This window comes from Drosophila sulfurigaster, chromosome X (genome assembly GCF_023558435.1).
Source record: "Drosophila sulfurigaster albostrigata strain 15112-1811.04 chromosome X, ASM2355843v2, whole genome shotgun sequence".
NCBI classification, from domain to species: Eukaryota; Metazoa; Arthropoda; class Insecta; order Diptera; family Drosophilidae; genus Drosophila; species Drosophila sulfurigaster.
In genome coordinates, this window is record NC_084885.1 from 30,221,560 (window position 1) to 30,241,069 (window position 19,510).

The following is a 19,510-nucleotide window of genomic DNA, read 5'->3' on the forward strand; positions in this document are numbered from 1 at the left end:
TGCTGCACATATGTAAAGTTTTACGGCAACGCCATTTCTAGTTCCTTTTTTTCTAGCTACTTTTGTTTTCAACATTCTGGCAACACTGGCAACAGCATGCACAACACAGTACGAAAGAGCAGGAGAGGGAGTGACTGACACACACACACACACACAAACACACACATGCACTGATGCACTCATACAAAATGTCACCTGACGCTGAGGCCTCGTTGGGGGCCTCGTGTCATTATCATTTGCATTTTCGAAGAGGGTCAGATCCCGGGCTCAGGCCCAAGCGCTGGCCCAAAGGCCATTTATGCAATGTGCACAATAAGTAAGTGCTGATAACATCAACAAAGTGCATTTCACAAAGGTGTCAAAATTGCAAGTTGCAAGAAATTTGACAAGCGCGCCACAAAGCGCAAATATAAATAATAGCTCCGCTACCTCCCTGCCCAGCCCTCATAATGCCCTTAATGCAAACACATACGATGAGTGCCATGGGCACAAGTTGGTTTAACTAACTAAAGGCAACTACAGTTAATAAGGAAGGAAAAAAAGCAATAGCAACAACAATGTCAAACTTACCAGCCATAAAAAAATGAGTTTAACAAGTTGCAAGCTCGATCACACCATTCTACAGAACACTGCTATATACACTAGTCTATTAACACTCACATTATACACTTAATACATGATAGTATTCACTTTTTTATTATTTGCACAAAAAAAAAAATACAAAAAAAACACCACAGATCGCACCATTCTACGTAACACTGCTATACACACACTATATTATGCACTATATTATTATATTAACACTCATACTATGCACTAATTACACTATATTATTTACTTTTTATTTTTGCACAAAAAAGAAAAAAAACGTTAACTAATAGCGCCAAAAAAAGCAACTAAGCCTGTTATCGATAGGCAGAAAGCGCGTAAACAGCACTTGACATGCAAAAGCTGATAGCTACGACACGCGCAATTGCTGCCCACTTGCTGGGCAAGCAACGATCAGCTGTGTGACCAACAGACACACTTTATACACCGACAACAACATCTTTATAAAACAGAAATAAGATTCTAAATAATTATTAATAGCGTAGCAGTTATTAAAAAATATTTCAGCTATTTGGCAAATTGTAAATACTCGCATGGCAATTGAAATTGCGCGACTCCACTTGTGGCAGCAGTATATGTTGTGGTATATTTCACTCTTAAAAGTAGTATATTAGCAATAAAAAGTTACGGTCACACCATCAAATGCAAACCTGATGCACAGTGTATCGCACGTGGAGAACAGAATTTATTTTGTGTTATTAAGCAAGTCGCAATAACAAACATGGAGGTGGAAAACATACAAACCGATGTCTTTGTGGCCCCAAAGAAAGCACAAAAACGTAGCGCCAACACAGAGGATGTCGAAATGACCGTCGTGGACGCCGCCACTGGCATCGAGGGCGGTAAGAAACGCACTGGAACTGGTGCAAAACGCATCCGCAGCGAATTGCGCAAAGTGTCGGTGCCGCCGCACAGATATTCATCGCTCAAGGAACAATGGATGAAGATCTTCACGCCCGTGGTGGAACACATGAAACTGCAGATACGCTTCAACATGAAGGCACGCCAAGTGGAGCTGCGCATTGGCCCCGAGACTCCCGATATTTCCAATCTGCAGAAGGGCGCTGACTTTGTCAAGGCCTTCCTCTGCGGCTTCGAGGTGGACGATGCACTGGCCCTGCTGCGACTCGAGGATCTGTTTGTCGAGACGTTCGAGATTAAGGATGTGAAGACGCTGCGCGGTGATCATCAGTCGCGTGCCATTGGCCGCCTGGCTGGCAAGGGAGGACGCATCAAGTTCACCATCGAGAATGTGACCAAGACCCGCATTGTGCTCGCGGACAGCAAAATCCACATACTAGGCAGCTATCAGAACATTCAGCTCGCCCGTCGCGCCATCTGCAACCTGATCCTTGGCTCCCCGCCCAGCAAAGTCTATGGCAATCTGCGTGCAGTCGCAACGCGTCTCTCCGAGCGCATGTAGGAGCCGGAGATATTCGGGGCTGTGATCTGGATCCTGGGGGGACGTCACTATCTTATGTTACATTTAAGTTTAGTTCTTTTTTTTGCACTTGTACTACATATTAACTTAAATAAATCAATCATATATTAAATAGAATTGTGCATTGAGTTCGGTTCGTGTCCAAGCTAGGTTTGAAACTTGGTTGGCTTCGCAAAAAAAGCGAAATTTTAGTAGTTTAGATATTTAAATAATTATAGCACGCATAAAGATGCAAATTAAGAGAAAAGTTAATATGATAGTTAAAAAAGAGAACTGCATAATTAAATCCTTATAAATTAGCTTCTGTTTGACTCATTGAACAATTTGGAAGGTGATAAATTAACTTTGGAGTATTTCTTGGCACAGTTTTTAAGCAAAGGTTCGAATTTTGGTAAAAGCAAAGAAAAACAAATCAGTTGCCGATTAAGTAGCTATTTGATAATAAATTATTTAGCACAAGTTACACAGTTTGACTTTTAAGCTAGAGAACATTTCAATCGAATTCAATTCTAATAAATAAAAAGTATTATATACAAAATAGTTTTGCTTTTTAAACTTAAACAGAGAGAACTTAAGTTGAATATTAAATGTTGACAATTAAAAGTTTTACCTTGGGATAAACTTTCGTTCAATTTTAGTAATATTATTAACTTGGCTTTGGTAATAAATAAATAAAAGGTATTTATATATATATTTTACATTATACAGTGACAATTATACACACCACGGAACTACACATAATGACAGTAATAATAATAATAATAGTTAATAACGGAATAACTGCTAGCCTTGGAGCTGGAATTTTGCAAGTCTCTGCGTGTGTGTGAGCATAATCTTCATCAACTACAGCTTGGTGAAGATGAGCAGCAGCAGCATGAGGAACGTGACAGCGGCAAGGACGAGAATGATGCACATCTTGCGATTCTTGCGCTGATACATCTCGGCCCGCTGCAGCTGTCGCAATCCCTCGGAGACACGCGTCTGCGTCTGTTCGACATTGTAATCGATGCGATCCATTATCGTGCCCTGCTCATGCACCATATGCCCCAAATCCTTGAAGATGTCGTTGAGATCGTATATCGATTTGACAATCTTTGTCACCTCCTGCTCCCGATGCTGTGCCAGCCGTGTGTTCTCCTCCTCAAAGAGTAATAGCTGTTGTTGTGTCATGCGCTGCGCCAGCGGCTTCTTAAAATGATCATCGATCTCATGTTCATCCTCCTCAAACAGATAAGCATTTGTAGCTGTTCCTCCACCGCCGCCGCCGCCGCCACCTGTTGCCGCTGAATCCAAAAAGTTATCCGCAAAGCTGTCAGCGAAATTTCCAAGCTCATCGTTGCCCAACTCCACGTTGGTGAACTCATTGTTGTCAAAGTACTTCTGAGAGCGTTCCTCGCGCGAATTCAATTGCAGCAGATACGCGTTCTGGCTGTTGCGAAACTTGACCGTCAAATCCTGCAGCTGGAGCAGCGCACACTCCACCGCATTGGCGGTGAGACGTTGCTCCACCTTGCTGCCCACACCGAGGCTAGAGCGCACACATTGTATGTGACGATGGGTGCTCGCAATCAGCTTGGCCACAATCTGACTCAACACCTCGATCTCACACTCATCGTCGCGCTGATCATCGAAGGTGGGACGCAACAGATGCCGGGCATGCAGCGAGCCCAGTTCATCCAACTTCGGCTTGATTCTGGACACAGAAGAGAGTTAGAAAGCAAGCGCTGATATTGATATCAATTTCCCCCACTCACTTGGACATTGTGTATTGCGCCTCCTCGAATTTGTCGAGCCACACAGGCGGTGTGCCGTAATCATCCTGCATTTCCAATCCCTCCTCCGCCTCGCGCACGGAATGCTTGAGCAGACGCTCCGAGTCGCTGCCACGCTGCAAGCACACGCCACCGGCCACCGGTGAGCATCAATTAGCACAATGTGATTCATTTGGGATAGTCCATATGGATTCACTTACCCGATGATCGTCATAATGATTGCGATTTTTGCTGGCATTGTTGCGCATGATGATAAACACCTCGGTGAGATTGCGCGACGTCATCGCTGCAGCCGTTTCTGTCTGTGTGTGTGTGAGTGTGTGTGATTGTGTTTTGATTATTTGTGTTTCAATTTTGCTAATTTATATACATCTACTTTGCTGCATTTTACATTTTTTTCTATTTATTTGCTATTTTTGGGAAAACAACTTAGTGGCGAAGCAATAGCGATGGCACTATCACACAATAAACATCGATTTCTTAGCGCAAACATGAATGATTTTCTTCAGTTCGCGAATATAAACAACTTTATTGTTTATTGTATAAATATTATCATTTCACAATTATTAAAATTTTTCCTTAAAAAAAAGCTTTTTTCTAACAGCTGTCTACGTCGGTGTGTGACCACAAGCAGGACATGCGACACCAATCGAAAATATATACCAAAAAATACAACAGCCCAATACATTGTCAGCTGGTCACACTTCAACGATATATTTTCACAACTTGTGTAGTGGCGCTTCACCGACCCAGCTAAATTTATAAATCAGTTGTATATTTTAATAAAAACTGAGACTGGGTTTTTAAACAAAAAACAAGTGCTTAAAAATAGCCCAAATAAAAAGCCGGCCGCCTGGAAACACCACCTTTGGTATTTTGGTATATTTGCACAGCGTGAGTAACATGGCACATCATTTAATACAGCTTGTAACTTACGTTACTTCTCTTTAACTAAAAAAAAAAACACTCCAACATTAAGTCCTCACAAAAGTTGCGCAGTAAGGCGAATATTCTTTTCTTATTTGCATTGACTATAATAATTTATTAAAAAAAGATAAATTCAAAAACCAACAATTAACGCAAGAAAGAGCAACGCAAAACGGAGCGCAGTCGAGCGCAAAAATATAACGTAAACTTCAACAACGGATGGTTAGCAGTACATATCAATGGAGTATTTATTTATTTTTATTATTGGACGCTGGAGCTGGTTGTGTAGCAAGTGAAGACATCAACAAATGGGTAAGTCTATTGAACGGCATTTCAACGAACAGCGTCAACACGGTGGAGACTGCAAAGCCAATAACTGTGTACGCAATCGAAATGATGGACTGCAACGAAAAAAGAGAAAAAACGTTATGTTACGTGACTGATTTGAACGTAACCGCTTACGGTTTGCGTTGTACTTACCCAAAGACTAAAATCGGAAGGCAGTAAATAGCTAAAACCATAATTAAAACACATAATAAGCAACGGATGAATCAGGTAAAACGTAAACGTCAATTTGCCTAAGAACTGAAAACAATTTGCTTGCAGCAATTGCTTTCCCCACCGAATGACGAAAGAACAACGTTCAGTGCTAAAGTTGGCCAAAATCAAATGTAACGTAATCAGCGAATAGACAAGACGTACTATTACGATAGCGGTGCCAATGAGATACGCATTCAGATTATTCGCCTCCAGTTGCAATTGCCAAATCACCCACAACACGGCTGCGGCAGCCAAGGATTTCACTAGACGCCCCGGAAAGACCAAGTCAAGCGGCGTCTTTCCATCACGCATCCCATTGACATGGGCATGGGCATAAATGCCGCCGACGGCATAAGTCAGCAAACGCACCAACGGGTTAAAGTAGAAACCTTCGGTCAGCTCCGAATAGGAATGTTCAAGGCGCAGTTGTACGCGAAACGTGATGAGTAAAGCAAGCGAATACACCAGATTGGCCACCAGTATGCCGACAACGAGACGACGCACCAGCTTCGGACGATGCACATACAAATGGAGCAGGAACATGGCGAGCATATGGAACTGCATCTCGCAGGCCAGCGACCAAGTCCAATTGGCGCACAAGTAATCGGTGTTGAATAGATCCTGTATGAGCAATGCATTCTTCCACCAGCTCTGGGCACAGTAGTCATCCAGTGGCTCCTGGATGTGCAGCAGCGACACCTCACGGTAGTAGCTAATGGCAACGGTCACCAGAAGCATGAGCACAATCTGCATGGGCACCAGACGCAAGTAGCGCTGCAGCAATGACTTGAGGTAGGCGACCAGATTGCTGGACAGCGGCTGCTCGGCCAAGCGCTGCAGCTGGGCGCGATTGCTCAGAAAGTTGGACACAGTGAGGAAGCCACTAAAAGGAAAGAGAAGAGAACTTAAGCGAATGGAAAACGAAGAAGAAGCAGAAGCTCACCTGATGGTGAAGAACACTTCGAGCATGGCCGGCACATAGGGATGATGCAGCCAAAGGTTCGCAATGCCCTCGAGCATGCCCACAGTTTGATTAACCGACGTGACCGAGTACCACGTCACATGGACTATCAACAGCGAGATGGCGCCCACCACACGCAGCCCATTGATGACGGCAATCTCTTTGCTGCTGTCGGACAAACGCTGCCAATTGCTGGGCACATGAAAGCAGTCGAGCACACGACTCCAGCCCTTGGGCAGAACATTGCTGAGCAGCGTCAGCAGCAGCACCAGCGAGAAGAGAGTGATGAGCAATCGAAAGGCGCGACTCTCAAGGAAGCGACCCACAAATTGTGGTTGCTTTGTGTACACCAACTGAGGCTGCAGCTCCATGTACTGATGCTCCAACGGTTGCACCGCGAGTGTCTGGCGCAACAGCTGTTCCAGCTCGTCGCGTTCACAGCTCTGCGGCACACAGAGTCCGATGTGCATCAGCGTCAGAGGTCTGTGTAGGAAACGGAGCTTGAAACGCGTTGTGGCATTGACATAAGCCACGCGATAGTCGAAACCAAAGGGCGCCAGACTGTCCAGCAGATGTTTCTGCTTCGATGTGTAATACCTGAGCACAAGCTGATTGACCGCTTGGCAGGTGACGCGGCTGCCTAAAAAGTGTGCGTCGCCCATCAATATGTTGGCATACCCGCTGCCCGATGCATCGAAGGCTGCAGGAAGAGTTGTTAGAGTGGATTCGAATTTGGTGGAAAGTTTTCTTTACCCTTGAGCGCCCAGGCTTCGTGTCGCTGCCAGGCTGCGTGCAGCGCCAGCAGCTCTTGTCCGCATCGCGTCGTTTGATTGTTCGATGGACTAAGCATCAGCTGTGTGAGACCCTCCAGCAGCGAGCTGGTTGCAAAGCTGGAGTCCAGTGCTTGGGCCAGCACAGGCAGCAACAGCAGCAGCTTCAACATCTTTTATAAGTTGAGTAAACTAGAGTTTATAAGCAGATAGATATAAGACGATTTAGATATAGACAAGTCAGTCCGTTTTGTATGAAGAGTAAGCAGGCGGAGATCCGCCGATTTAGATATAGCTAAGTATGTCCGATTTGTCTGTGTGTTCTTATAAACAAATGTGAGAAACTGAGCTGCATTTAATGCAATCTGCTAACGAAACATTCCAAAATCGTGGGAACAAGTCAAGTATGAATAGACTTCAAGGGAAATATTGTATAAAGAGATTAACTACTATATTACCAAAACCTCTTCTATGGGGTTTCTACTTCCGAGTATAAGACTTTTTAGTAGTGTACGATTTATACTTTCGTATAAAACAGGTTTTAATAATATATGATAAGGTTCAGTAATATTATTTAAATGAAATTAAATCTCTTCATATTCCCCTTCAAAGCCATCTGTAATACAAGATTAGGGAAGTATATTTGTATATAGATTTAAAGTCTTATATTACTAAAAGTAAAAATCGGAATGAAGGGAAATATATTATACCAAAATCTCTATGCGGTTTCTACTTCCGAGTATAAGATATTTTAGTAACATATGATTTATACTTCAGAATATAAGATTTTTTAGTAGTATGTATGTATAAATAATAATAATAATTCGAGACTCTTTACATTGAAAATAACATAAACTGAAACAATATTGAAAATAAGAAAAGTTTATTTTTATAGCTCTAGATAAGTACTTTAATTAGAGCTAAGAATGGTTTTGGAATTTTCTTTCTGTTTTGTTTTCTGTTGTGATAATTGCAAAAATTAATCAATTCGTACGCAAAACCAAAAAATGAACGAAATTATATATTTTATCGGAAAACAGATCAAGTTCCTAAAATCAATCTTTGCTCTAAATATACATAGTGCTTATCTAGAGCTTTAAGAATAACATTCACTTATTTTCAAAATTGTTTCAATTTATGTTATTTTCACTGCAGTGCAAGTAAAAAGCAGCAAAACCAACTCCAGCTTTAAAATTACGCTTGATATTCGATTTTTTTGATTTGCCGGGGCGGAAGTGGGCGTGGCAAAAATTTTAAACAAACTTGATCTGCGTGCAAACATAATAATAAAAACTGTCGAAAAAAAAATTATAGCTCTAACATATCTCTTATAGTCTCTGAGATCGAGTGTTTCATACGGACGGACGGACAGACACACAGACGGACATGGCTAGATCGTCTCGGCTGTTGACGCTGATCAAGAATATATTTACTTTATAGGGTCGGAGATGCCTGCTTCTACCTGTTACATACATTTCCTGCCGACACAAAGTTATAATACCCTTCTACCCTATGTTTAACGGGTATAAATAGCATAATTAATGGACTATTGAAAGCGAACTCTTGTTTGCCCCATAAAAAGCATATTTCACAATTGAATTTGGCAGTGACACCTAAGCATGCAGTATATAAACCCAAATTGGGTTTTGCTGTCTCAAACCATATAAAACTTTTAACTGTTTACCAATTTTATATTTAAATTGTATGTTGGGTTGTTTATAATAGTAAATAATATTAATTTAATTATTATGTTGAATATAACGATCATATAAATTTATACACACGTCAGTTTGGATACACAAAAAAAAACATTGCGGATGACCGGTTAAACGAGACTTTGATTTACATCTTATTTAAGTTCGGCTTTTTGGCAAATATTAATTTGGTATTGATGCTTGATGCTTTCGTTCACACACGTTTCGAAACAAAAAATGCATTGTAAGTTTTCTTACTTGTATTTTTGTTTTATGAACCTCGCGGGTAAAACGTCGATCAAATACTGATCGCAGTCGAGTGCTGGGCTTAGCTTCCAGACGAGATAATCGTTTTATTTTGTTTAGTTTTAGTACCACTTTAAATGCAATTTGAATAGGTCGACCCATAACATTCTAAGATTCTATGGCAACTGACCCATTTGAATTGCTCGACGATCGAGAGAGACTGTTTATTTGACGCGATTTATTTCGACTGTCATTGTGCATCGAAAATAATATAAAACAAAGTACAGAAGCGATAGTGATTACATGAGGAAGATTAAATTAGAAACTTGCAAATGCGCTATAAAAATGAATTGAACTCTAGTGTTGTGAATTATTTTTTGCTTATCAAATTTTACTTATATTGCTACAATTTGCAATATTTATAATGCCATACATTGTACGTGCAGTCAAGTTTCAAGATAACCGTTAATTTGTCGTGAATGCGATAGTGTAATCGCATTAAATATAACAGCAACCCCAGTAGTGTAATGTCGTATAAAGTGTCGCAATCCAATGCATTACATTATCCACAAATGTGATGGGTTCCACTTGCTATGAATGTATGTTATGTATGGACAATGTTTATATTATTTAGTATGTAACTTAATCTTATTCGTATTGATATAAGTAAGACAACTCATGCATTACATCGTTAACAAATGTAATGGCTTCTACAATGTGAAGGTATTTTCTAGTCGTACAGAAATATAATGAGTTCTACTAACTTAAATCCGATTTAACCCACATTAAAATGAATCGTATCCAAGCAGTGTTTAGTCTTCTAAAGTATAGCAACCAACACATTACATTGTCCACAAATGTTATGAATTCATCTTGCTTAAAACAGTTGGTACAAACTACCTTTCTAAAGACAGTTTTAAGTGGTAGAAACTATGACTAACCAAGGGCTAACATCGTCCAAAAATGTAATGGGTTCCACTTGGTAATAGCGGTTTGAATATGTTCCACTCTGCAATGCTGGCTAATGCTTACAATATTTGGTACATAACTTAATCTTATTATTAATAATATAATAATGGGAAGTAATGCATTAGATCGTCCAGAAAATAAATGGGTTCCACTTTCTTAAATAAATTTTTGGTCTTTAAAAAACCAATGCATTACATTATACACAAATGTAATGAGTTCCGCTTTACAATGCTGGAAAATGTTTAAAATATCTAGTACGCAACTTGGAATGCAAAAAAAAAAACCTGCATACTACATTATATGCACCTAGAATAAATAATTGCCAATTCATCACTCACTTCGCTACACATTGTATAGAGCAACAAAGCAACTGACTAATCTCTCTATTGACACTTGTTTAATCTAACCCTTAAACCATCGGTAATATGCGCATATTAAGTGTCTCTCGACCTATCTATTAACTTTTATGAATCATTTTGTACACAATAATAAAACCTTTTCTTTCTAAGAAATTAAAAACATATACAGTATTTTTTTTTTGCATTATTTATTTTGGCACTTGTTTGTTTATTATAATTTTTACCCGCTACCCATAGAGTAGAAGGGCATTACAACTTTGTGCCAGCAGGAAATGTATGTAACAGGTAGAAGGAGGCATCTCCGACCCTATAAAGTATGTATATTGTTGATCAGCGTCAACAGCCGAGACAATCTAGCCATGTCCGTCAGTCTGTCCGTCTGTCCGTATGAACACCTAGATCTCAGAGACTATAAGAGATAGAGCTATAATTTTTGTCCGACAGTCTCTTGCCGCTGTCGGGACCGGTGCAACGGCGACGACGGCAGGCGGATAGCTGGGTGGTGCGATTTACCACATAATCAACCTGTGCTGAGGAGCTCCGACTGCGACTGCGCGGTGGCGGCAAATAATCCGGCGGTGGTTCCAACTGTGCTCCCGTTGTGGACGGTCCCACAACCTTTAAGCCATGCTGCAGCTGCACATAGCTTTCGTTTGCTGTGGCTGCCATCGGGCGGAGCTCCTCCACTCAGCTTCTTCTTCAGCCCGTTGCGTCGAATGGTCTCCTGGAAATCCTCACGAAATGCCTGCGACGAAAAGTGATTGACATTCAAGGGGGGTTCCTGACGTTCCGCCCAGTTCGAGATGCCCTGATAGAACTTTCCGCCTCGTCCCGCCAACCCGGGATCCTTTAGATACTTCCGATCGAGTGTACTGGGCAAGCGTTCCCTTTCGCGTTCTGGCTCTCTATCGCGTTCCCTCTCCCGCTCCCGATCGCGTTCCATTTCGCGCTCTCGCTCCCGTTCCCATTCGGTGCTGCGTGGCAAAGTGTGGGTGAGCGGCACAGTTGCATTGTGACCGCCCACTGGCAGTTGACTCTGCGACTTGATCGTCACATTGAAGTAGCTCTTCTTCGTGGGCTCTACATCCGCGTCCACGTCCCGCGTTGCCTCTTCGTCGCGTGAATCATTCGACGCCGTCGACTCGCTGCCAAAGTGCGACTCCAGCCATTTCATGGTCTCGCCCTTGCGCGTCTCCTCCTCGCGATCAAAGTCCAGGGGTCGCTTGGTCAGCGCATCTTTGCGATCTGCCAGCAGTGCCACCTCTGTCGAAAGAAGATACCCGATTAATGCTTTTCCTAACTTTTAGAGGGCTTTTCTGCTTTGCGACCTGCTTGGATTTTTCGAGTTCCTCGAACATACTTGCGGACTTTACTCTCTCTTCGGACTCTTCGTCATTCCTCGGACTTTTCGACCTCTTCGGACTTTTCAACCTATTCATACTTGCGGACTTTACGCCCCCATCGGACCTTTCTTAGGATTTTTCAACCTCTTCATACTTTACGCCCCCTTCTCCTCCTCCTCGCACTTCTCGACCTCTTCTCACTTTTCGACCTCCTTAGACTTATCTTCGGACTTTTCGTCCTCTTCGAACTATTCGACCTCCTCGCATTTTTCAACACCTTCGGACTTACCCTTCTGTTGATGCTGTTGCTGGGTGCGTCGCAGCTTCCCCTTCCCTCCCCTTTCCTTTTCCTCGCCCCTTCAGATGACAAGCAAAATGCACGCATCACTGGACAGGCTGAAGCTGACCAGTGGATGACCATTTGGCAGATTCCACTCGCTTATAAACACACACACACACATACATATATAACTTGTTGTCGTCGCCGTCGTCGTAGTCATCGTGGTTGGCGACCTTGTTTAAAAAAGAGTAACGCAAAATAGAGCGCAGCCGAGCGCAAAAATATAACGTAAACTTAACGGCTATATTAATCGAGTATTTATTTATCTTTATTCTTGGACGCTGGAGCTTGTTGTGTGGCAAGTGAAGACATCAACAAATGGGTAAGTCTAATGAACGGAATTTCAAGGAACAGCGTCAACACGGTGGACATTACAAAGCAAATAACTGTGTACGCAATCGAAATGATGGACTGCAACGAAAAAAGAGAAAAAACGTTATGTTACGTGACTGATTTTAACGTAACTACTTACGGTTTGCGTTGTACTTACCCAAAGACTAAAATCGGAAGGCAGTAAATAGCTAAAACCATAATTAAAACACATAATAAGCAACGGATGAATCAGGTAAAACGTAAACGTCAATTTGCCTAAGAACTGAAAACAATTTGCTTGCAGCAATTTCGATCCCCACCGAATGACGAAAGAACAACGTTCAGTGCTAAAATTGGCCAAAATCAAATGTAACGTAATCAGCGAATAGACAAGACGTACTATTACGATAGCGGTGCCAATGAGATACCCATTCAGATTATTCGCCTCCAGTTGCAATTGCCAAATCACCCACAACACGGCTGCGGCAGCCAAGGATTTCACTAGACGCCCCGGAAAGACCAAGTCAAGCGGTGTCTTTCCATCACGCATCCCATTGACGTGGGCATGGGCATAGATGGCGCCTACGGCATAAGTCTGCAAACGCACCAACGGGTTAAAGTAGAAACCTTCGGTCAGCTGAGCATAGATATTTTCAAAGCGCAGTTGTACGCCCAACGTCATGATGAAGGCAAGCGTATACATCAGATTGGCCACCAGTATGCCGACAACGAGACGACGCACCAGCTTCGGACGATGCACATACAAATGGAGCAGGAGCATGGCGAGTACATGGAATTGCATCTCGCAGGCCAGCGACCAGGTCCAATTGGCGCACAAGTAATCGGTGTTGAACAGATTCTGTATGAGGAATGCATTCTTCCACCAGCTCTGGGCACAGTAGTCATCCAGTGGCTCCTGGATGTGCAGCAGCGACACCTCACGGTAGTAGCTAATGGCAACGGTCACTAGAAGCATGAGCACAATCTGCATGGGCATCAGACGCAAGTAGCGCTGCAGCAAGGACTTGAGGTAGGCGATCAGATTGCTGGACAGCGGCTGCTCGGCCAAGCGCTGCAGCTGGGCGCGATTGCTGAGAAAGTTGGACACAGTGAGGAAGCCACTAAAAGGAAAGAGAAGAGAACTTAAACGAGTGGAAAAAGTAGAGGAAACGGAAGCTCACCTGATAGTGAAGAACACTTCGAGCATGGACGCCACATAGGGATGATTCATCCAAAGGTTCGCAATGCCCTCGAGCATGCCCGCCGTTTGATTAACCGACGTGACCGAGTACCACGTCACATGGAGTATCAAAAGCGAGATGGCGCCCACCACACGCAGCCCATTGATGACGGCAATCTCTTTGCTGCTGTCGGACAAACGCTGCCAATTGCTGGGCACATGAAAGCAGTCGAGCACACGACTCCAGCCCTTGGGCAGAACATTGCTGAGCAGCGTCAGCAGCAGCACCAGCGAGAAGAGAGTGATGAGCAATCGAAAGGCGCGACTCTCAAGGAAGCGACCCACAAATTGTGGTTGCTTTGTGTACACCAACTGAGGCTGCAGCTCCATGTACTGATGCTCCAACGGTTGCACCGCGAGTGTCTGGCGCAACAGCTGTTCCAGCTCGTCGCGTTCACAGCTCTGCGGCACACAGAGTCCGATGTGCATCAGCGTCAGAGGTCTGTGTAGGAAACGGAGCTTGAAACGCGTTGTGGCATTGACATAAGCCACGCGATAGTCGAAGCCAAAGGGCGCCAGACTGTCCAGCAGATGTTGCTGCTTCGATGTGTAATACCTGAGCACAAGCTGATTGACCGCTTGGCAGGTGACGCGGCTGCCTAAAAAGTGTGCGTCGCCCATCAATATGTTGGCATACCCGCTGCCCGATGCATCGAAGGCTGCAGGAAGAGTTGTTAGAGTGGATTCGAATTTGGTGGAAAGTTTTCTTTACCCTTGAGCGCCCAGGCTTCGTGTCGCTGCCAGGCTGCGTGCAGCGCCAGCAGCTCTTGTCCGCATCGCGTCGTTTGATTGTTCGATGGACTAAGCATCAGCTGTGTGAGACCCTCCAGCAGCGAGCTGGTTGCAAAGCTGGAGTCCAGTGCTTGGGCCAGCACAGGCAGCAACAGCAGCAGCTTCAACATCTTTTATAAGTTGAGTAAACTAGAGTTTATAAGCAGATAGACATAAGACGATTTAGATATAGACAAGTCAGTCCGTTTTGTATGAGAAACTGAGCTGCATTTAATGCAATCTTCTAACGAAACATTCCAAAATCGTGGGAACAAGTCAAGTATGACTTGGCGTCAAGGGAAATATAAGAAGATTTATTACTATATTATCAAAACCTCTTCTATGCGGTTTCTACCTCCGAGTATAAGACTTTTTAGTAGTATACGATTTATACTTTCGTATAAAACAGGCTTTAATAATATAAGATAAGGTTCAGTAATATTATTTAAGGGAAATTAAATCTCTTCATATCCTTCCCCTTCAAAGCCTTCTGTAATACAAGATTAGGGAAGTATATATGTATACAGATTTAAAGTCTTATATTAGGTTAGGTTAGGTGGAACCGGCTGCCCCTGTACGGGGCAAAGCATAGACCAGTGGAGGTCCGTAGCTGTACCGGTAGCGTATCATCGTCTCAGAAGTCACACAGTATGGATGCGTTTTTGGCAAAAGCCAGCAGCATCCTAGGAGGTAGCCGTGAAACGTCCCGAAGATCGTTGTGTCACGGCGAATTAAGGTATTTCAGCCGGAGTCGGGATAACGCTGGGCATCTACAGAGAAGATGCTCAAGTGTTTCCTTAACCCTGGGTTCGTTGCATTTCCTGCACTGATCACTGTTCGTGATGCCCAGCTTTACAGCATGGACAGCTGACAGACAGTGACCAGTTAAAATGCCTAGCATTAGCCTGCAGTCTTTCCTTGAAAGCTGCATGACGTATTTGGTTAAGTTTTTGTTAGTAGAGGCCTTGCAGTTTTGCACGAGTTGGCATTACGCCAGCTCGCGTCCCACTGAAGTCTAGAGCGCACCTCAATTTCACTGCCTAGACTTCGCAGGGATATCGGAACATTGCACATGTTACCGACATCGAGCCCCACTCCCTCTTTGGCGAGAGTGTCTGCGAACTCGTTGCCATCGATGCCCTGGTGGCTTGGGATCCAATAGATACGCACGACCGCAGATGCGTTCAGCGACTCTATTGCTCTTCTGCTGTCCAGGACAACTTTGGACTTGACCACATCAGAGTGCATTGATCTTATTGCAGCCTGGCTGTCAACAAAGATGTTAATAGAGGTGTGATTACGCTGTAAAGCCCGAGCCAATTCGGCAGCCTTGCCAATGGCAAAAACTTCCGCCTGGAAGATGCTGGAATGGTCTGGGAGTTTATAGGATTGTTTGGAGACCGGGTCTGGGCAGTATACGGCCGCTCCGACACCATCATCCATCTTCGACCCGTCGGGGAAGAGGTTGAGGGCTTCGGGACAGCATAACCCTTCCCGCCAGCGGCCCGGTTCCAAGAATATTGTGTTAATATGGTCAGTACTGGTAAGGGGGATAGTATAGTCCAAGTCTCTACTAGTCTCCCTACCAATGGCGCTGTGACCATAGCCTAGCAGACCCAGATTGCCAGTTGCGGCAATCCGTAGGGACGATTTTGCGGCTATGGATTGCGCGTATAGGTTTAACGGTTCGACACCAGCTATTACCTCGAGGGCTTTAGTTGGCGTCGACGTGAGAGCGCCTGTGATACACAGTAGCGCTTGACGCTGTGTCCTTTCCATGATGGATAGGTACGTCCTTTTTTCCGTGGCCTGCCACCACACTAGAACACCGTAGGTGAGGATAGGATGAACAACTGAGATGTATATCCACCGCATTAGATTAGGAGAGAGGCCCCAAGTGCAACTAAGCATCTTTTTCGCCATGTACAAGGCTCCGGTGGCCTTCTTCACCCTTTCTAACACATTGAGCTTCCATGACAGTTTGCTGTCCAGGACCAAAGTCTTATATTACTAAAAGTAAAAATCGGAATGAAGGGAAATATATTATACCAAAATCTCTATGCGGTTTCTACTTCCGAGTATAAGATTTTTTTAGTAATATATGATTTATACTTCAGAGTATAAGATTTTTTGGTAGTATATTATTTATACATCCATATATAGGAGTTTGTAGTATCTTATTATTAATATCCTATTTGTACAAACCCTTTTATATAAACTGTATACTACTAAAATCTCTCATATACGGTAGTATAAGTCTTCTCCTATCTTATGTATAAGGTTCAGTAATATTGTGTAAGAACAATTTAGAAGGAGCTTTCTATTACTAGTCTCTTCATATCCTTCCCCTTCAAGGTCTTCTGTAATACAAGATCAGGGAAGTATAAAGATTTCAAGTCTTCTATTACTAAAACTTTTTAAGAAGGCATAAAGCTTATCTTATCTCTAAATTCCTATTAACACCGCGTAATAAAAGTAAGAACGGATTATATTGAACAGTTCAGTCTTTAAAAGCAAAGGACAATAAGGATAATTGACCGTTTTAAAAGAACACATAACAAATTTTTTTTAAAAAATTGACTTTGGAATCCATGAAATTGAAAATTCGAGTTCGGTTTTTACTTTTAGCTTTACACTGTTTGATACACTTGACGGACTTTTTGACTAGGATTCGCCTCTAACTTTTGAGACAACCGCGAACTACTCGCATTGAACATCGGATAGAACTGTTTATTCGTTGAAACTGTTGATCAAAGTATAGGTGTTTAATCCATAAAGTCGTGGGTGGATCAGAGTTATTTTGAAACAAGTAAGAAAGCCACAGTCGAGTGTACTCGACTGTGAGATACCCGCTACCCATTTTGAATAAAAGAAATATAGAAATATACTGCGAAATGCTGAAGATATACCAAATGATATATTTGGTATATCGATATAGTACCGCATTCAAAATATACCATAGACGGCACAATATACCAGATTGTCAGCCAAAGCAACTAAGACCCCTAGTAAGTAGGCGTTTTTGCCTATACAAAAGTATTTCTTTAATAACTTCGACAATTTTTATCTGATCGCAACTACTATAGTAAATATTGTATATGGGTAATTCCATAACGGAATTTGTCCCGTGCGAGACTCTTTACATTGAAAATAACATAAACTGAAACAATATTGAAAATAAGAAAAGTTTATTTTTATAGCTCTAGATAAGTACTTTAATTAGAGCTAAGAATGGTTTTGGGAATTTTCTTTCTGTTTTGTTTTCTCTTGTGATAATTGCAAAAATTAACCAATTCGTACGCAAAACCAAAAAAATGAACGAAATTATATATTTTATCGGAAAACAGATCAAGTTCCTAAAATCAATCTTTGCTCTAAATATACATAGTGCTTATCTAGAGCTTTAAGAATAACATTCACTTATTTTCAAAATTGTTTCAGTTTATGTTATTTTCACTGCAGTGCAAGTAAAAAGCAGCAAAACCAACTCTAGCTTTAAAATTACGCTTGATATTCGATTTTTTTGGTTTGCTGGGGCGGAAGTGGGCGTGGCATTTGAAACAAACTTGATCTGCGTGCAAACATAATAATAAAAGCTGTCGAAAAAAAAATTATAGCTCTATCTCTTATTGTCTCTGAGATCGAGTGTTTCATACGGACGGACGGACAGACACACAGACGGACATGGCTAGATCGTCTCGGCTGTTGACGCTGATCAAGAATATATTTACTTTATAGGGTCGGAGATGCCTCCATCTACCTGTTACATACATTTCCTGCCGACACAAAGTTATAATACCCTTCTACCCTATGTTTAACGGGTATAAATAGCATAATTAATGGATTATTAAAAGCGAACTCTTGTTTGCCCCATAAAAAGCCTATTTCACAATTGAATTTGGCAGTGACACCTAAGCATGGAGCATATAAACCCAAATTGGGTTTTGCTGTCGCAAACCATATAAAACTTTTAACTGTTTACCAATTTTATATTTAAATTGTATGTTGGGTTGTTTATAATAGTAAATAATATTAATTTAATTATTATGTTGAATATAACGATCATATAAATTTATACACACGTCAGTTTGGATACACAAAAAAAAAAAAACATTGGGGATGACCGGTTAAACGAGACTTTGATTTACATCTTATTTAAGTTCGGTTTTTTGGCAAATATTAATTTGGTATTGATGCTTGATGCTTTCGTTCACACACGTTTCGAAACAAAAAATGCATTGTAAGTTTTCTTACTTGTATTTTTGTTTTATGAACTTCGCGGGTAAAACGTCGATCAAATACTGGTCGCAGTCGAGTGCTGGGCTTAGCTTCCAGACGAGATAATCATTTTATTTCGTTTAGTTTTAGTACCACTTTAAATGCAATTTGAATAGGTCGACCCATAACATTCTGATCCTAAGGTTCTATGGCAACTGACCCACTTGAATTGCTCGACGATCGAGAGAGACTGTTTATTTGACGCGAACTATTTCGACTGTCATTGTGCATCGAAAATAATATAAAATAAAGTACAGAAGCGATGGTGATTACAACTTGCAAATGCTCTATAAAAATGAATTGAACTCTAGTGTTGTGAATTATTTTTTGCTTATCAAATTTTACTTATATTGCTACAATTTGCAATATTTATAATGCCATACATTGTACGTGCAGTCAAGTTTCAAGATAACCGTTAATTTGTCGTGAATGCGATAGTGTAATCGCATTAAATATAACAGCAACCCCAGTAGTGTAATGTCGTATAAAGTGTCGCAATCCAATGCATTACATTATCCACAAATGTGATGGGTTCCACTTGCTATGAATGTATGTTATGTATGGACAATGTTTATATTATTTAGTATGTAACTTAATCTTATTCGTATTGATATAAGTAAGACAACTCATGCATTACATCGTTAACAAATGTAATGGCTTCTACAATGTGAAGGTATTTTCTAGTCGTACAGAAATATAATGAGTTCTACTAACTTAAATCCGATTTAACCCACATTAAAATGAATCGTATCCAAGCAGTGTTTAGTCTTCTAAAGTATAGCAACCAACACATTACATTGTCCACAAATGTTATGAATTCATCTTGCTGAAAATAGTTGGTACAAACTACCTTTCTAAAGACAGTTTTAAGTGGTAGAAACTATGACTAACCAAGGCATTACATCGTCCAAAAAAGTAAGAGGTTCCACTTGGTATTA

The 19,510-nt window shown here is 41.8% G+C and overlaps 5 protein-coding genes across 8 annotated transcripts; 1 reads left to right on the forward strand and 4 right to left on the reverse strand.

The window, feature by feature from the left end:
* The first annotated feature begins 1,245 nt into the window (after positions 1 to 1,245).
* Positions 1,246 to 2,167, forward strand: LOC133847906 (RNA-binding protein pno1). The gene has a single exon (XM_062283198.1). It carries the CDS (start codon positions 1,331 to 1,333, stop codon positions 2,030 to 2,032), a length of 702 nt encoding a protein of 233 aa, XP_062139182.1. The 5' UTR covers positions 1,246 to 1,330; the 3' UTR covers positions 2,033 to 2,167.
* Positions 2,168 to 2,706: 539 nt separating this feature from the next.
* LOC133847905 (syntaxin-16) lies at positions 2,707 to 4,431 on the reverse strand. Its single transcript, XM_062283197.1, has 3 exons — positions 4,023 to 4,431; positions 3,805 to 3,938; positions 2,707 to 3,743 (listed from the first exon to the last, which is right to left on the reverse strand). The coding sequence occupies exons 1-3, from the start codon at positions 4,104 to 4,106 to the stop codon at positions 2,894 to 2,896; spliced, it is 1,068 nt and encodes a 355-aa protein (XP_062139181.1). The 5' UTR covers positions 4,107 to 4,431; the 3' UTR covers positions 2,707 to 2,893.
* A 541-nt stretch (positions 4,432 to 4,972) lies between these two features.
* Positions 4,973 to 9,105, reverse strand: LOC133848542 (nose resistant to fluoxetine protein 6-like). 2 transcript variants are annotated; one of them, XM_062284160.1, is made up of 5 exons: positions 8,973 to 9,105; positions 7,004 to 7,212; positions 6,233 to 6,950; positions 5,230 to 6,172; positions 4,973 to 5,150 (listed from the first exon to the last, which is right to left on the reverse strand). In XM_062284160.1, the coding sequence occupies exons 2-5, from the start codon at positions 7,191 to 7,193 to the stop codon at positions 4,998 to 5,000; spliced, it is 2,004 nt and encodes a 667-aa protein (XP_062140144.1). In that variant the 5' UTR covers positions 7,194 to 7,212; positions 8,973 to 9,105; the 3' UTR covers positions 4,973 to 4,997. The 2 variants fall into 2 exon arrangements, with proteins under 2 accessions (XP_062140144.1, XP_062140145.1); XM_062284161.1 differs by lacking the exon at positions 8,973 to 9,105 and having other exon boundaries at positions 7,004 to 7,245.
* Positions 9,106 to 10,793: 1,688 nt separating this feature from the next.
* LOC133848474 (receptor-mediated endocytosis protein 6 homolog) lies at positions 10,794 to 11,715 on the reverse strand. Its single transcript, XM_062284067.1, has 2 exons — positions 11,617 to 11,715; positions 10,794 to 11,551 (listed from the first exon to the last, which is right to left on the reverse strand). The coding sequence occupies exon 2, from the start codon at positions 11,460 to 11,462 to the stop codon at positions 10,809 to 10,811; it is 654 nt and encodes a 217-aa protein (XP_062140051.1). The 5' UTR covers positions 11,463 to 11,551; positions 11,617 to 11,715; the 3' UTR covers positions 10,794 to 10,808.
* Positions 11,716 to 12,229: 514 nt separating this feature from the next.
* Positions 12,230 to 18,741, reverse strand: LOC133847255 (O-acyltransferase like protein-like). Of its 3 annotated transcripts, none has more exons than XM_062282159.1 (5): positions 18,549 to 18,741; positions 14,236 to 14,444; positions 13,465 to 14,182; positions 12,462 to 13,404; positions 12,230 to 12,382 (listed from the first exon to the last, which is right to left on the reverse strand). In XM_062282159.1, the coding sequence occupies exons 2-5, from the start codon at positions 14,423 to 14,425 to the stop codon at positions 12,230 to 12,232; spliced, it is 2,004 nt and encodes a 667-aa protein (XP_062138143.1). In that variant the 5' UTR covers positions 14,426 to 14,444; positions 18,549 to 18,741. The 3 variants fall into 3 exon arrangements, with proteins under 3 accessions (XP_062138143.1, XP_062138144.1, XP_062138145.1); XM_062282160.1 differs by lacking the exon at positions 18,549 to 18,741 and adding an exon at positions 16,917 to 17,009; XM_062282161.1 differs by lacking the exon at positions 18,549 to 18,741 and having other exon boundaries at positions 14,236 to 14,460.
* Between the last annotated feature and the right edge of the window lie 769 nt (positions 18,742 to 19,510).

What these genes read in the sequence shown, in the direction of transcription:
- LOC133847906 (XM_062283198.1), top strand. Translation starts at nt 1,331, where the DNA reads ATGGAGGTGGAAAACATACAAACCGATGTCTTTGTGGCCCCAAAGAAA.
- LOC133847905 (XM_062283197.1), bottom strand. Translation starts at nt 4,106, where the DNA reads ATGACGTCGCGCAATCTCACCGAGGTGTTTATCATCATGCGCAACAAT. An exon ending in ATCATTATGACGATCATCGG is followed by an intron (nt 3,939 to 4,022) that starts GTAAGTGAATCC and finishes GTGTGCTTGCAG; the next exon opens with CGTGGCAGCGACTCGGAGCG. An exon ending in GCGCAATACACAATGTCCAA is followed by an intron (nt 3,744 to 3,804) that starts GTGAGTGGGGGA and finishes TTCTGTGTCCAG; the next exon opens with AATCAAGCCGAAGTTGGATG.
- LOC133848542 (XM_062284160.1), bottom strand. Translation starts at nt 7,193, where the DNA reads ATGTTGAAGCTGCTGCTGTTGCTGCCTGTGCTGGCCCAAGCACTGGAC. An exon ending in CGAAGCCTGGGCGCTCAAGG is followed by an intron (nt 6,951 to 7,003) that starts GTAAAGAAAACT and finishes CTCTTCCTGCAG; the next exon opens with CCTTCGATGCATCGGGCAGC. An exon ending in CTTCCGATTTTAGTCTTTGG is followed by an intron (nt 5,151 to 5,229) that starts GTAAGTACAACG and finishes TTTTCGTTGCAG; the next exon opens with TCCATCATTTCGATTGCGTA.
- LOC133848474 (XM_062284067.1), bottom strand. Translation starts at nt 11,462, where the DNA reads ATGAAATGGCTGGAGTCGCACTTTGGCAGCGAGTCGACGGCGTCGAAT.
- LOC133847255 (XM_062282159.1), bottom strand. Translation starts at nt 14,425, where the DNA reads ATGTTGAAGCTGCTGCTGTTGCTGCCTGTGCTGGCCCAAGCACTGGAC. An exon ending in CGAAGCCTGGGCGCTCAAGG is followed by an intron (nt 14,183 to 14,235) that starts GTAAAGAAAACT and finishes CTCTTCCTGCAG; the next exon opens with CCTTCGATGCATCGGGCAGC. An exon ending in GAAGTGTTCTTCACTATCAG is followed by an intron (nt 13,405 to 13,464) that starts GTGAGCTTCCGT and finishes CTTTCCTTTTAG; the next exon opens with TGGCTTCCTCACTGTGTCCA.